General features: G+C 44.1%; 1 protein-coding gene across 1 annotated transcript in view; it reads right to left on the minus strand.

The window, feature by feature from the left end:
* Positions 1-16,581, minus strand: part of stx1b (syntaxin 1B) — a gene marked incomplete at its 3' end in the record, with an annotated part of 98,459 nt that overhangs the window by 33,896 nt on the left and 47,982 nt on the right. The window contains exon 2 of the mRNA XM_080776551.1: positions 242-316. Within this exon, the coding sequence (XP_080632677.1) occupies positions 242-316 (75 nt within the window). The remainder of the gene's footprint in view (positions 1-241; positions 317-16,581) is intronic.

Below are 16,581 nucleotides of genomic sequence, written 5' to 3' on the forward strand. Positions count from 1 at the left end.
TAGCGCTTTACGGTGTGGATTACATCCACCCATTGAGACGCTGCAGACGGCAGAGGAAACCATGCAAGGCACCAAGCTGCTCGTCGGGAGCCGTCTTTGCTCGAGGACACTTCGACACGAGGAGGACGTACTGCAAGGGGATCCAACTGGCAACCTTTGGTTTACCGCAAGCAGCCGCTGTGAGCCACATGCCGCCAGTTGCTCCGTCCATTGTGCGTGCGTGCGTGCGTGCGTGTTTTACCTGTTCAAAGAACTCATCCATAAAATGATCCCTGTCGACCTGCACCACCTCCTCATCATCATCACTGTCCTTAGCCTGGAACAAACAACAAACACAGACACACACACATTAGTTATCAATACACACACATTAGTTATCAATACACACACACACATTTATCGATTATACACATTCAGCATCAAACACAGCGAGAACACACTGTACGCATGTTACAATTCACACGTGTATCAGTACACATGTAGGATGCGATGTGAAGCAGGAAGTGATGTTCTGTAGTTTCTCTCGAGCGGTGGTGGAAAGTAACTGAGTACTTTTACTCAAGTACTGTACTTAGGTGCAATTTTGAGGTGTTTATACTTTACTTGAGTATATTTCCAATTTCCAGTACCAGATTTCCAGAGCCAAAATGTTGTACTTTTGCTCCACTACAATTATTTGAAAACTGTAGTTACTAGTTACTTTGGAGATTTTAATTTCGATTAGAAAACAACACATTATAACCACTTCAACTCTATACATTTCGTCCATTTGAAAATAGCCGATCTATACAAGCTTGTAGATCTGCAGTAATGGTACTTTTACTTAAGTAAAACAATTGAGTATACTTTCTCCACCACTGCTCTCGAGCCACGCTGCATGGGCTATAGCCGGTTGACTGTCTCAGCGCAAGGAAATGACGTTGACGCTTTCAAAACCTATATTTACATTCTCCGTCCCGCCCATATAGTCGCTGGCAAAGACCTACCTGCTGATTGTCTAAACATATCTGCTCGAATTTGAATTCACACGCCGGAAGCCCCTCAAGGTCGCGAGCAGGCTCTTCTCCTCGCAGATGCGCAAGGATGGGAACGACGCTATAGTCGTGACTATAGGCTCTTCTCCTCTGGGAAACGAGGCTATATACACTCTTAAGCCATGTAGCTTAGAAGTTGACGGAGAAAACGTAAGCAACAGCAACAAACTCTGGAGTTGAACGTTCTCTTTCATTCATTCTCCCAATTTGAACCAGCAGAAGAGCATATAAAGAGGCTATAGTCGTGACTATAGGCTTTTCTCCTTGGAGTTGAGTAAAGGGTGAGAAACGAGGCTATGTACTCTTAAGCCATGTAGCTTAAAAGTTGACGGAGAAAACGTAAGCAACAGCAAGAAACTCTGGAGTTGAACGTTCTTTCATTCATTCTCCCAATTTGAACCAGCAGAAGAGTACAAGAGACAGTGTCCTATATACTTTTGACTATACAGTATACCATTGGTCATTAAGCACCACCATGACAAAACCATGCAACGATTTCCATACATCATCAATATCAGCAACCATACTGACATTCACTATTATGTAGACATTTAGCTAAACAGCCTCCTCCTTTTCCCCCGGAAATAATTATAGATCTTTGACTCTTGAGAGCGTGAAATTGAAACCAATTTGGTATATAATTTTCTGCTCTCAAGAGGTAAATTAAGAAATGCAGATGTTGCGTATAGACTTCTTGTAATACAAGAAGTCTATACACACAATTATAGAGAATGTAAAAATGATTGTTATTTTGATCAACGTTTCCAATACAGCATGGAATTGTGGACACAATTATTAACCGACGTATATTATTTCGTCTCGGGTTCTGAGAGGCGAAATCTCGTGAGACGGTGGTGGTCCGTGGCTCAAATGGCCAAATAAACAATGGGCCTTGTGACATGAAAAGGGTTGAAAAGCACTGCAGTTGAAATGTATAGCATTTTAGAGACGGTTAGCTTCAGCCTATAAAGCTGTAGCTTCTCAACATGGGGTCCATGGGGATCTAAAACCAGGGGTCCTTGAAGGGAAACCCGCAAGGGTCCTTGAAGGGAAAAAGCCCAGGGGTCCTTGAAGGGGAAAAAAACAGGGGTCCTTGAAGGGAAAACCCAGGGGTCCTTGAAGGGATTCCATGCAGGGAGGTCAGATCAATGACTGATGGTTCACCTTCACCATTATTACATGTAAATATACAGCATGTGAGCCACTGTTATCTCTGTGCATATACAGGCACTGTACACGCACGCACGCACGCAGGCACGCACGCAGGCACGCACGCAGGCACGCACGCAGGCACGCACGCAGGCACGCACACACGCACGCACGCACGCAGGCACGCACACACGCACGCACGCACGCAGGCACGCACGCAGGCACGCACGCAGGCACGCACGCAGGCACGCACACACGCACGCACGCACGCACAGAGACACACTTCTCTGCTCCCTGTCACTTGGACGAGGACCAGACTCCGCTGTCGACTCATCATCCATCCTTGTATAACCGTATACGTGCCAGACAAAGTATATAAAAAACAGCCACATCATAATTATGTTTTTTTTTATTATTGTGACGGTGTGAGTGACGCTGACATGTTGCTGCTTGCCGGGGTCTTCAGGAGAGCCAATGACGTCTCTCTCTCTCACTCTCTCTCTGTAAATATAGTATACATGTAGTTTATATGATGTATGAAGTGAACTCAACCACAAAACCCCCCTGCCATGCATCAGAGGAGAGGAGATGGATTCTATACTTATTCATTCGTTTACTGCCAACATATACCTCTCACCCCAGGGAGGTTATATCTGCTGAGTACCAACATCTAGCTAAATCTCTGAAACTTCGCGCCTGATGGAGGGGAAAGGAACTGGTCGGAATGACCTGTTCCTTCCACACGCTATACGACCGGCCGGGGAAAACTCCCCCTCTGTCAGGTGAAAAGAAGCAGCTTGGACTCCTCATGCATAGAAGGAAGCATGAGGTCAGTCCGCTGCCCCCCCCCCCCCCCCCCCAGGCTGGCAGAGGAAGTGTAGCGCCCAGGATTACATTAGATAATTGACTGCCTTCCAGCCAGGCTATGCAGGTTGGGCTGCAGCAGAGCTGCAGGTTGGGATGCAGCAGTGAGCCTTCTATAGCCTGCAGGCCCTGCAGGTTGGGCTGCAGCAGAGCAGATGGCCGCTCTGTTCATATACGCCGTGCTCCACTTCACCACAAATACTGACTGAACGACAGGATGCATGCTGGGAAGGCCACGCTACGCTAGCTAGCACCGACACGCACGCGCACTCACACACTCACACACACTCACACACACACACACACACACACACACACACACACACACACACACACACACACACACACACACACACACACACACACGACACGTTGTTGATCGGCTATTTCCCGTCTTTCGCCACAATGAAGACATCGTCCTCAACAAACCCAACGTCCACGACCATTTTCCTGGCAAAAAATTACAACCACGATGGTTTGAAAACGTTTGTTGTTCTTTATATATAGCCTCGACATAAAATGAACTCATTATTTTCCCAACACAATGTTGTTTACTGTCTTGGCTCGCTCGAAAAAGCAATATTCGTCGCAATAACTCTTCCCTGGCAGTGTGTGTGTGTATATATATATAGGGGAGGAGGAAAAAAGTGTGAATAAAATATAATATTATCCTCACTGGCAGTTGCCTTTATACCACGGCCCCGTCTCCGAGCTAAAAATAGAAACATTGGATCAGCCAATAGAAGTGTTATGTTGCAGCATGCGGTTGAGACACCCAGGTCCATCTGGACTGTTACAGCACAGAGCCAGGAATCACCCAGGGGATTGTGGGTAGTGTAGTCCTATATACTGTATACAGTCACACCCATGCCAGGTATAACAATTAGGTCATATCGCTGCTGTCGGGCGGAAACCACAAATCTACATTATTCTAATCTTTTTTTCTTTTCATTTTTGCGGCTTTCGCCTTTATTTTATATTTTTTTATGCGGAGAGAGATGGAGGGAGGGGGAGGGGGGGGGGGGGGGGGGAGACATGCAGCAAAGGCCGTCGGGATCGGGAGTCGAACCCGCGGCACACACTGCCAGACCTGGATTGCCAGCCAAAGGTTGCCTGGACCGCTGAGCCACACGGCCCAGGCCATTCTATAACCTTTTGTGTTTTTTTTAGTTTTTTTCAAGAATTTAGAAGCCGCAAAGGGACTTGTTGTGAATTTGTAGATCTGCTATTTTCACGTGATTTTTCATACCTTTTCAAAACTTCTACATATATATATATATATATATATATATATATATGAGTATATACTTTTACTCAAGTAAATATTGAACACCGAACTTGTATAACAGACTATTTCTTTACAACAGGGTATTGATAGTGAGTACTTCTTCCATCACTGTTTCATGGTACAGTACGCTGAGTACGGTGGTCTAGTGGGGATTCTGTAGCCTACACAGTGTGTGGGTATAATAAGCTGCTACCTCAAGTCCCTATAGGTCTCGAAGTCTGAATATGCCGCTTTTTGTTGCTGACCGAATGCAAATAACGCTTCTCACCTCGTCCCTATTTCTACGCGTTGGTGGCCTAAATATACGCTGTGTGCACACCTGACAAGCCCACACACACACACACACAGAATAGAGTGCCAGGTCATTTCAGGAAAACCTATAAAAGCAAATAAGCTGCACTTAAGCCATATTTATAGGCCTGACGTCGAAATAAATAAAAAGTCTTCTGAAAGAATATATTCAAGGATTTGTGCCACGAAAATAGCAGACCTATAAAAGCTCGTATAAGCGCGCCACTCGGTGATGGCGCGCTACGAGCTTGTAGATCTGCTATTTTTCAATAGGAAAATAATGCTTATAGTTTAAAACACCAAAACGGGTTCCCGTCCAAGAATGGGTTAAAAAAAACGACAATAATAAATAAAAAATAAAATAGCAGTGCAAGCTCACCGATTCATCTGACCAAAACGTTGGGCGTATAGAGAGTTGGAGAAAAATATAGTCTCTGAATTTGAGGTTAATTATACGAATGCTTCTTTGGGATTTGGCATTGCATGGTGTGCAGGGTTCACATGCGCCTCTCCCATGCCGCTAGCACCGTGTGTGTGCGTGCGTGCGTGTGCGTGTGTGTGTGTGTGTGTGTGTGTGTGTGTGCCAAACGTCCTCACAAGCAATGCAGAATGTGAGAAACGAGGCTGCATGTCGCCCAACGGGAACAAAGCCCCACCCAGTTATATGCAGTACCCAATGCACCCTAAATTGTGTGTGTGTGTGTGTGTGTGTGTGTGTGTGTGTGTGTGTGTGTGTGTGTGTGTGTGTGTGTGTGTGTGTGTGTGTCTGTCTGTGTGTGTGTGTGTGTGTGTGAAACTGTTATGATGCGTTTGTGCTGTTGCACCATGTCATAAGCAGACTTATATCGAATGATAACTCTAAACGCACACGCGCACGCACGCACGCACGCACGCACGCACGCACGCACGCATACACACACAGCTCTTCCTGAGCTGCAACACAATGACAGTGCATCTCGTCCTCCTCCTGAGATACGCTTCGCCTCACCTCAGCGTCCTAAATATATCTGCTCTGTCGGGAGGAAACCTCGTATGTCCAAAGAACTGTTATACCGTTCACCATTCACATTCCTAAAGAACTGTTAGCGTTCACATTCACATTCCTAAAGAACTGTTACCGTTCACATTTACAAAGAACTGTTAGCGTTCACCATTCACATTCCTAAAGAACTGTTAGCGTTCACCATTCACATTCCTAAAGAACTGTTAGCGTTCACCATTCACATTCCTAAAGAACTGTTACCGTTCACATTTACAAAGAACTGTTAGCGTTCACCATTCACATTCATAAAGAACTGTTAGCGTTCACCATTCACATTCCTGAAGAACTGTTACCGTTCACCATTCACATTCCTAAAGAACTGTTACCGTTCACATTCACAAAGAACTGTTAGCGTTCACCATTCACATTCATAAATAACTGTTACCGTTCACCATGCACATTCCTAAAGAACTGTTACCGTTCACCATGCACATTCCTAAAGAACTGTTAGCGTTCACCATTCACATTCCTAAAGAACTGTTACCGTGAACCCTCGCGGGTCCATTTGGTTTGATTTTACACCCTCAAGAGGTAAAGCTCTATAATATGAGGGTCCACTTATGGTTACCGACTCTCCATCATTTAGCTGTACGTTATGCTCTGTGTGACGCTGTGTAGCATCATTTACCAAATAAACACACACAACGTTAGAATGTGGAGATAAGAGGATTCTGCCCCCTCTCTCTCTCTCTCTCTCTCTCTCTCTCTCTCTCTCTCTCTCTCTCTCTCTCTCTCTCTCTCTCTCCATCTGTCCGTTCCTTGATAAATTCACCTCTCCTCCTGCGCCCATCCCCCGCTCTCTCCACCTCTCTCTCTCTCTCTCTGATGATGTCTCTCCACCTGGATCCGGTCTCTCCAGCAGAGAGACCTACCTCACTGGGACACACCCACACCCACACACACGCATTTACATGCCCATGTCGGAGCATCATGCCAAGGGGGCAACACATTCCACCACCCCTGGGAGCACACGCGCAACACAACGCACACTACACACGCACACGCACAAGCACACGCACACGCACACGCACACACACACACACACACACACACACACACACACACACACACACACACACACACACACACACACACACACACACACACACACACACACACACACACACACACACACGCACACACACACTAACAGACATTCATCATTGCCGATAATGTTATAGGAACACAATGCTAGATTCCTTATGTGTGTAACAGATACATCTCATCATCACCAAGATCCTACAAAGCACGGAACAGTGCGTGTGTGTGCGTGCGTGCGTGCCTACGTACGTGCGCTCGCGTGTGCGCGTGTGTGTGTGTAATGGAACATGGAGGCCGAGGCAGCATATATATGGCCCATGGGGAGGGGGGAGGAGGGAGGGGGGGGGGGGGTATAATAGTGAAACACAATAGTGTGTGAGTGGTCTGGTTGTAACAGATAAGACTGACGGGACAAAAAGGGGCCTCTCAGCAACAATCTGCCTCCGTCACCGACAGCCCTGCATGTACACTGTACTAGAAAACTGTATACTGTACTAGAAAACTGTATACTGTAATATCAACACAATTATTTTCCAGACGAATGACCAAAACATAATTGCCTTCCTTGATGTATTAATGAGCATCAATTAACGACCATCACCTGGGCAAAATCAGCTACATATACAGCTCCCCTCTGCAGGCCTATATATATATATATACACACAATATAGAAATACTTTACGTTAAGTAAGTATAAAAGTAAGTATAAAAGTCTGGAATCCAAAAAGTACTTGAGTGAGAAGTGCACAATAGTATATTGACATCAAAATGTCACTATATTATCCCATTCTGACCTGAGATCAGATTCATACGAGGTTTCCACTGGACACACACTGGTCTGATCAACCCATTCTGACCTGAGATCAGATTCTAAAAAATGTCAGTCGTTCTTCGATTTAAAAAAAAATAGCAGACCTACAAGCTCATATCGCGCCACTCGGTGGCGCGATATGAGCTTGTAGATCTGCTATTTTTCAATAGCTAAAGCATAACATGATGCCAACACCAAAATGGGTTCCCGTTCAGAATGGGTTATGGGCTGAAGTGGGTGATTTATGTTGCGTTTACAAAATGCAGAATGAAACAGAACAGCTATAGCGCACGTCCTCCGGTCTTGGTGCCGAGCCAGACTGTTAAACAAACAGATATCATGAAGAAAAGCAAAGAGTTGTCGTATAATATGTCCTGCCTGACTGACTGTGCACTGTGAATAAATACTTGGAGCATTGCAAAAGTGAGTTGCGAGCCTTTTGCTATTCTTTGTGTATATGCAAATGCCTCAAAATAATTGTACTTAAGTACAGTACTTGTAAAAATGTACTTATAGTTCCTTAATTCATGTCCATGCACTGTTAGTGTCCTCGCCAAACCTCACATCTGCCTGCTGGACACGTTGCTCCGTTTTATTTAGTGTCAGGGAAACTGAAACACTGAAATCGCCTTCTGATTGGTCCCTGACTGACTAACCAGCAGGCTCTTTCTGCCTTGTTCCTTCTGATTGGTCCCTGACTGACTAACCAGCAGGCTCTTTCTGCCTTGTTCCTTCTGATTGGTCCCTGACTGACTATAACCAGCAGGCTCTTTCTGCCTTGTTCCTTCTGATTGGTCCCTGACTGACTATAACCAGCAGGCTCTTTCTGCCTTGTTCCTTCTGATTGGTCCCTGACTGACTATAACCAGCAGGCTCTTTCTGCCTTGTTCCTTCTGATTGGTCCCTGACTGACTAACCAGCAGGCTCTTTCTGCCTTGTTCCTTCTGATTGGTCCCTGACTGACTAACCAGCAGGCTCTTTCTGCCTTGTTCCTTCTGATTGGTCCCTGACTGACTAACCAGCAGGCTCTTTCTGCCTTGTTCCTTCTGATTGGTCCCTGACTGACTAACCAGCAGGCTCTTTCTGCCTTGTTCCTTCTGATTGGTCCCTGACTGACTAACCAGCAGGCTCTTTCTGCCTTGTTCCTTCTGATTGGTCCCTGACTGACTAACCAGCAGGCTCTTTCTGCCTTGTTCCTTCTGATTGGTCCCTGACTGACTAACCAGCAGGCTCGTTCTGCATGCCTGTTCCGCCCTGGTTTCGCCTTGTTTATGTTGAATTTGCTAAAAACATAATTCTTTGAAAAGAAAAAAAAAAAAAACTAAAAACAAATATGATATTCCCAGTCACCATGCTTCACCTGCGCTGTTCCTTTTTTAACTGACACCAAGTTTAAAATAACAACTGAGTGCACATGCAGAATATCAATACGAAGCAACTGAAAAACATGCTATTTCAATGGTATATAGTGGATGGAGAGAAAGGATCTCTGGCCAACTACGAAACGGAAGCCACGCGGAGAGCTTGACAAAGGGGTGAATTGTACACTTTTACATTTTCTTTCAGAAAAACCGAAGTAATCGCTGCTCTAGGTCAGGACACTCCAAAAGCCGGGACCCTTGTGGCATTGGTTGGGCTGTAATCTTTGTGTCCGTCCGTCCCCCCCCCCCCACTGGTGAAGACAGATGGCCTGTGTGCGTTCTGGGCGTTTTCTTTCCGTTCAAAAGAGGACTTTTTCCTCGACACCTCCGCCAACTTCATGGTGGGTCTCTGCGAGAGTGTGTTCGCTCTCAACCTGCTCTTCATGTAAAAGCAGGGTTCCCCAATTCATTTTCCTCAAGGGCCATGTTTTTGACTATAGGGTACCAGCAGGCTGGGGGCCGAGTCGGCACGCGCGAGGTCGAGGTCTGTCCCTGAAAATATTATTTTCAGGGCAAGACCCCATTTGAAAAGGACCCCCAGTTTGACATGCAGAGGCTACTGAGTTCAAAAGGGAAGTACGTCCACACAACAGCTCTGCGCCGCACAGTGTTTTATTCATTTAAACGCTGGCATAAAGTGACAACGCTTCGGCCATGAGGTTCTTCATCAGGTGAAGGCCAGTCATGGCCGAAACGTTGTCACTTTGATGCCAGTATATAATATTGTCTCCTTATCTCCAAAACGGTTATTTTCAAGATTCAAATTCTTCAAAGCTTGAACAAAAGAGTTTTCATTGTGATACAGATATCCTGGTAGGAACTACAGGGAAGTATAGCCTATATAGCAATCGTTTCCATGTTGAAAAAGGAAGAAATAGCAGATCTACTAAGCTTACAACATGACGTGTTGTAAGCTTTACTGTAGATCAACTATTTTCGCTATTTTGTACATTTTTGAGAAAGAAAACATTATAAAAAAAAAAGAATATTAGCCAAAATGTGTCATATCTGCTCTCAGATTACGGAGCATAAAAGGCAAACAGAAATACAAATTGTATAACACTCCAATGTTCAACGCAAAAAGCACAATTAAATCGTCAATGGCAAATTATTTGTGCGACAATTAATCCGCAACTTAACTGTGTAATCGTGACAGCCCCTATAACTACGTTAGTTCCAGCACAATCAATTGTTTGATCATTAAAACACACAGTAAACGCGCCGCATACACACATACACGGCAGCCCTATATATCTAATGGCATTGTTGTTTTCCAGCGGGCCCAGCCGGTCCAGAAGAGGCTGCAAAGGGAAGCAGTGCTCTGTATTATAAGCCATTCTGAACGGGAGCCCCAGCTGTTGGTGTTCTAAGCGTTTTGTTATACTATACCTATTGAAACAAAATAGCAGATCTACAAGCTCGTAGCACGACACAGCGTGCCGCGCTTAAGGGCTTGTATACTGTAGGTCTTTTGTAGATTTTTTTTAAAAAAATCGCGAAAATATTTCTTTCAGAGCGATTTTTTTTTTTTTAACTCAAATCTTTTGCTTCATGGGAGGTCCCTGGAGGAAAAAACATATTTTCAGATGGAGGTCTGTGGCCAATTATATACCTGTACTTTTGGGGGTCCTTGGGCATGAAAAAGGTTGAGCACGCATACTGACAATAGAAACATGATTTTCCCTGAAAACCGTCATGATTTTGTAGAATCGTCCTCTAAGGTCTAAATGGGTTGTATAATGCCTGAAGAGGAGTTGTGTTTGGCCGCGGTGGAGGTGTGAGAAGAAGCCGGCGGGTCACTCACAGCAGCACAGTGTATACCTGCACAGCGTGGTCAGTGAACGATGCAAAAATGCAAACTCAATGAACTATATAAGTAGGGTTGCCAACTATTAGATTTTCAAATAAGGGACATTTCTCGGGCACACGGCGAAGCCGCGTGTCCGCTGCGTAAGGCGCGCGGCGAAGCCGCGCGCCGAAATTTTTTGGTGTCCCTTATTAAAAATTGGTGTCCCTTATTTGAAAATGTTATAGAAAAATTGGGTAATTTCCGGTCAAACCCCCCCCCCCCCAATTTCAGGTCTAAATTACGTTAATCAATTACATTAAATTAAACAACACAGTACAATCTTTTGGCTTCCAGCGACCCCACATTGTTTTTTCAGGAACAATATTTCTAGTTGTAATATTGTAATTGTAATATAATATAATATAATTAATATCAAATACTACCTGACCTGTATTGACATGTAGGCCTATATGAGCTGTTTGAGAGTGTAAAAGTGCTACAGTATATAGTATGCATTATTTTTATTATGAATAAATATTAGTCATTACATCTACTTGCATTATAATATGATTTAGTTGATTTTAATGGTTTAAAAAAAATATATAACAGTGTATCAGTGTTGGGGTACTTAATTAGTAATTACATTGACCATTTAGCAGTATGAAATTGACAAAAAACGAAATCTAAAAGTTAGTAAAGGTATGATTTGGAAAGTATACATGACTTGAATGAATCTGCAGTCTGCACTGACCTAAAACTTTGCTCTACCCTAACCCTTCCAACATATAGTTCATGCCATAAGGTTTTATAGGTTTAACAAACAGCATACAAAATATTAAGCCTTAAATGGCAAATGTTCAAATCATAAACTTGACCTTATTTCAGACCATTTTACAAAGCATACAGGCTTCTCAGTACCTGGTTTAAATTCACATTTACAGTTACTAAGCCAGTGGTTCCCAAAATGGGGTCCGGGGACCCCCAGGGGTCCTTGAGTGAGTTCCAAGGGGTCTCCAGCTAAATGATACTTTGGAACCAAATGGATCCTTATGGGTCTGTAACTCTGAGAGTGCAGGTCCATTTGGTTCCATTTGTATACTCTCAGAGTTAAATTAACATAGATTTTACAATATAAATTGGGGGTTCCAGAGGTAGAAAACTAGAAATGCCATTAAATGGGGGTCCGTGGACTAATGCATGACAAACTGGGGGTCCTTGAAATTAAACGGGTTGAGAATCACTGCTAGAGCCTTATCTTCTCTTATGGGGGTCCATGGCATTAGGTTTTCAATTGGGGGTCCGCAGGCTCATTAGTGTCAATTTGAGGGTCCTTTAGCCCTGGTCCAGTGCTTACAGCGGGGGTCCTTGACATGAAAAAGTTTGGGAACCACTGCTCTAGAGTTGCTTGATGAACAAGGAACTACAGTAGCCTATATGTGTCCCTGTCAGGGCTAACTGGCACATGATGACAGCACAGTCCTTTGCAATTTGCAACTCTAGATTTATTATAGCCTAATGATATGAAGTGACTTGCCATAAACCATCCATTGACTCCCCATTCATCCAATTTGCATCTGCTTGTATTAAACGACATTAAACTCACCAACATTGCAGCTGTAGGGAAAGGTTGAATATCCACTTTCAAACTGCAAAGCTTTTGTTTCATAAAAATCCACCGAATCTTTTTCCCACTCAGCTCTGCACTTAGTTTTTCTTCTTTTTTAGTTATATCTCACTACTAGAACTTTCTGACTCTGAGGTAGATAAGATGTTTGGCTGTGAACAGCATCCATTAGTTTTTTCAATGTTTTGGACCGGGAGCCTGGTGAAATAGTTGCTAAGATACGACACTGCATAGTGATTGGCTCTGCTGCATGCCTATGAAGAGTACTGACCAATGAGCTGTGCCTAGCGCCTCTCTAGACAGCAGGTTCCATGTATTCCTCCTGTTCCCATAGCTCAGATGGCTGCCCCTTCTGCTTGTGTGTGTATGTGTGAGTGTCCGCATGTGAGCGACTGAGAATCACCATAACGCGCTGTCATTCTTCCACGACCCCAAAATACGGGATTAAGTGCGTCCCGTATCGGTTCATTACGGGACAGGTCTTTTAGTTGTCAAATACGATACAAACCCGTATTTTACGGGACGGTTGGCAACCTTATATATAAGCTTCCCAACATGTTGTCATTATAATTATGGCCACCTAAACGTACAGTATAGACAGTATAGGAACTGGTTGGGATAACGTGTTCCTTCCACGCGCTACGTCCAACCAGGGAAACTCCCCCCTGTCAGGTGTAAAGGAGCAACTTGGACAGTCAGGCATGAAGGAAGCATTAGTTCAAGTCCGTTGCTCTCCCCTTGTCCCTCCATATATGGGGACTAGGTTGGTGGAGGGTGTGTAGAGCCCAGGATCACATTAGATAATTGACACAGGGGTGAAAAATGGGTTACAAAATCGTGAGATAAAAAATATATTTAAAAATAAACTTACAGTACACAGTGCAGTACCTCCTAATCCTCATGTATAACACACATTGCACAATATGTCTATCGTCACTATATGGGTGTTGTATTTGAGGTTGTGTAGCGGGGCACGTGTGTGTGTGTGCACACACATAGACATCAAAGGGGGCTTAATTCGACCACCTGCTGAACTTAAAATAACCCTGTCTGTAAAACAACTGCCCTTTCCAGACCTGCACGGATGCAGCGTTTAACTTATACATGGTGAAAGAAATGCAAATGCCAACTCCTTTCCTTAGCCATGCCGGAAGGCAGCAGAATTGATTTTTTCTTTCTCCCTCCTCGAAGTCTCCTGAACTTGAACACGTGTGTACTTTGCGTTGAACTGATTGACGTCGTATACGCCACATCTCCACTAGCTAAAGAGTGCTATGGGTCTGCGCCCAGAAAATGGCTGATCTACAAGCTCACAACGCGTCGCGCTGCGACGCGTTGTGAGCTTGTAGATCAGCCATTTTCGCTATTCTTGTCCAAAAGTGCCAGCCCCTGCCCCTTCTAAAACTCTCTCATATACCAGCCTCGGTGACCTTGCAGGCACACGCACGCGCAAAAGGCTAAAATATGTTTTTTTTTAAAATAGCATGTTATGTAGACATATCATTCTATAATGTTTACGTATTCATTGTACAGATATCGTACTGTTATATGGATGCTATATGGTTGTTAGTTTATCCTATATAGCTTGCAGTGATGTGAATAGGTTTTCAATGTAATGAGTCCCGGGATGCAGGGATGGTCTTTTAGAGTTTAGACGAGTCCCAGGGACATTTTATGAGTCCCACTTCAACGACGTTAGGAGTCATATATTTGCCTTTTTTGTTTTTTACAAATTACAGCATTTATGAACCCATTTCATCATGGTTATAATGTGGTTATAAATTCATGTAGAAAACAGAAGAAGAAATTATTATTATAACGAAAGCAAAATAAACTATAGTACAGTATACATCCCGTGGATGCATGAGGTCGTTGTTTTATTGCGTTTTGCGTATTTTAATCTCTGAACTTATGATTTTCCCGTGAATTAACGCCGTTTATGATCATATACTATACGGCGTCAAAATGATCCACCGCGTCTCTGGGCTTTGTCGATCTTCTACTTCTGCAGTTTCTTTTTTTTTCTCAGATTCCTAAACCGTCCTGGATCTGCTTGCAGATGGAAAAAACAAATAAAACAATATTGAATGTATAGGTTCATTGTTTATATTATGTGAAATCAGGAAAAGTGTCCTGTCACATCTATATTATAAATGGGCTGCGGGCTTTCTTTGGAAAGAATGATGACACTGCATGACAAAGGGGAAAAAAGAAAATCCATCAATCGTGTGCAACAACTGTCTTCAATCTATAGAATTGGTCTATTGCTAATACACACCTGATACACACCTGATACACACCTGCCAACTGACTCACTGTCACAGCGCACACATGTACTTGCGTGCAGCTGCACGCGTGCTGCGACAGTGAGTGTGTGCAGATCCATGCACACACTCACCCAGACACACACAGAGAGAGAGAGAGAGAGAGAGAGATATTGTAGAACAGATTGTGATGTATTCCCATGCTTCTTTGTTCTTGCGTAATGTAAATCGCTCTGGATTAAGAGCGTCTGCTAAATGCCTAAATTGTACTGAGACATAGAGAGGGGCAGGTGAGGCGGAACTCATCGTTTATGTATACCAGTAATACGGCTGACATTTCAACCCACAGTGACTAAAAAGCACTGGCTGGCCTCAAAATAGAAGATATAGACACGCTCCCGCAAAGCCCATCCATCCCCCGACGCGTTGAGAGCTTGTAGATCGGTTATTTCTGGACGAATGTTCCCGGCAAAACAGGGATGTTGTAAGATTAAGGTGGTACAAAAATACTGACCCTCAATTGATTGATTGATTGATTGATTGAAGTATGTATTAAGTATTTTTATTATTATTTTCAGGTACTGTATGCGGTTATAGGCTCAAGCTTGGCTCAGGGAGGAGGCCATGCAGAGTCCAAAGCACTTTGGATAATAACATCATGTCCAGCTGTGTTTGTAAAACTGCAGAATATAGATACAATTTCAAGCACAACTCAATACAAACTCGGTTAACATGTGGACGACACCACAGAGCATTACACTCGTTTACACAATATCGGGTCCACCATTTTCAATTCCTCAGAAGAAGAAGATGAAACACCTGGCCTGCACTCTGACGATCCTCAAACCAGGACAACAAGAAACCAATTAACCCCCCGATAGACTCTGCTGAGCGCTATATGGCCTAACTCACACCTGAGACACACTTGTGTCCTTGCTGTGTGTATACTGTGTCTGTCTGTCCGTCCGTCCGTCCATGCAACAAGGTTGTGTCTTCAAACCATGTGACTCCCATTGGAAATGCATTGAGGCGGCCATGACACACATGCAGGACACGAGTGTGTCTTTATGTGTGTCTTAGGTGTGCGTGAGGCCTATACGCGCCGAGCGCAGCTTAACACACACACACACACACACACACACACACACACACACACACACACACACACACACACACACACACACACACACACAAACGAAACAAAAGCAAATATAGATAGGGGGGGAAAAAAATTAAGAAAATAAAACCCTTCGAAAGGTATTTAAACGGGGTCCCGATATGCAAGGAAACTCTCTAAGACAAACCGGCGCGTCTATTTCTGTATAGGAAGCGTGCTGACCTGGTTTCCCAGGCGTTGCGTTGGGGGATTTCACGCTTACACGATTCATGTGAAAGGCGGAACACGCCGTCTTTAAACACGGATGTAAACAGTATGTGTCGTCGTCTCCGGGAAAAACCTCATGTGTCCCAAAAAAGGGGGAAAAAAAGGACGGTTATATATACTCTTCAGGAATTGAAATAAATAAAAAAACGTCACAAAAATAAAATAGCGGATCTACAAGCCCCCGAAACTGTTGTTGTGAGCTGCTGTACCGTTGATGCTTTTTAGTAGTGATGAAGTATTAGGGCGTGGGGGGGGAAAGAGAACATGGAGATGAGAGGTTTCTGCTCCGACGGTAAAGGATGTAGTCGCTCTAGGCCGCTAATTGGTCCTGCTGCCGCGCGGCTCCACTAACGAACACCGTGTAGCATGATGGATGATAGCACACACGCCGCCGACACGCCCCCCCAAATACACACACACACACGTGCACGCGCGCGCACACGTGTATACACACACACACACGATACAGATGATGATGCAGACACAACAAACACGCAGATAATGCAAAGTGTGCAATGTGCCTAAACCTTTTTCAACGAGAACATTTATCTCAAAATGATTATCCAAACTATTTTTGGC

Source organism: Protomyctophum bolini, assembly GCF_963924005.1.
Source record: "Protomyctophum bolini genome assembly, chromosome: 11".
NCBI lineage: Eukaryota > Metazoa > Chordata > Actinopteri > Myctophiformes > Myctophidae > Protomyctophum > Protomyctophum bolini.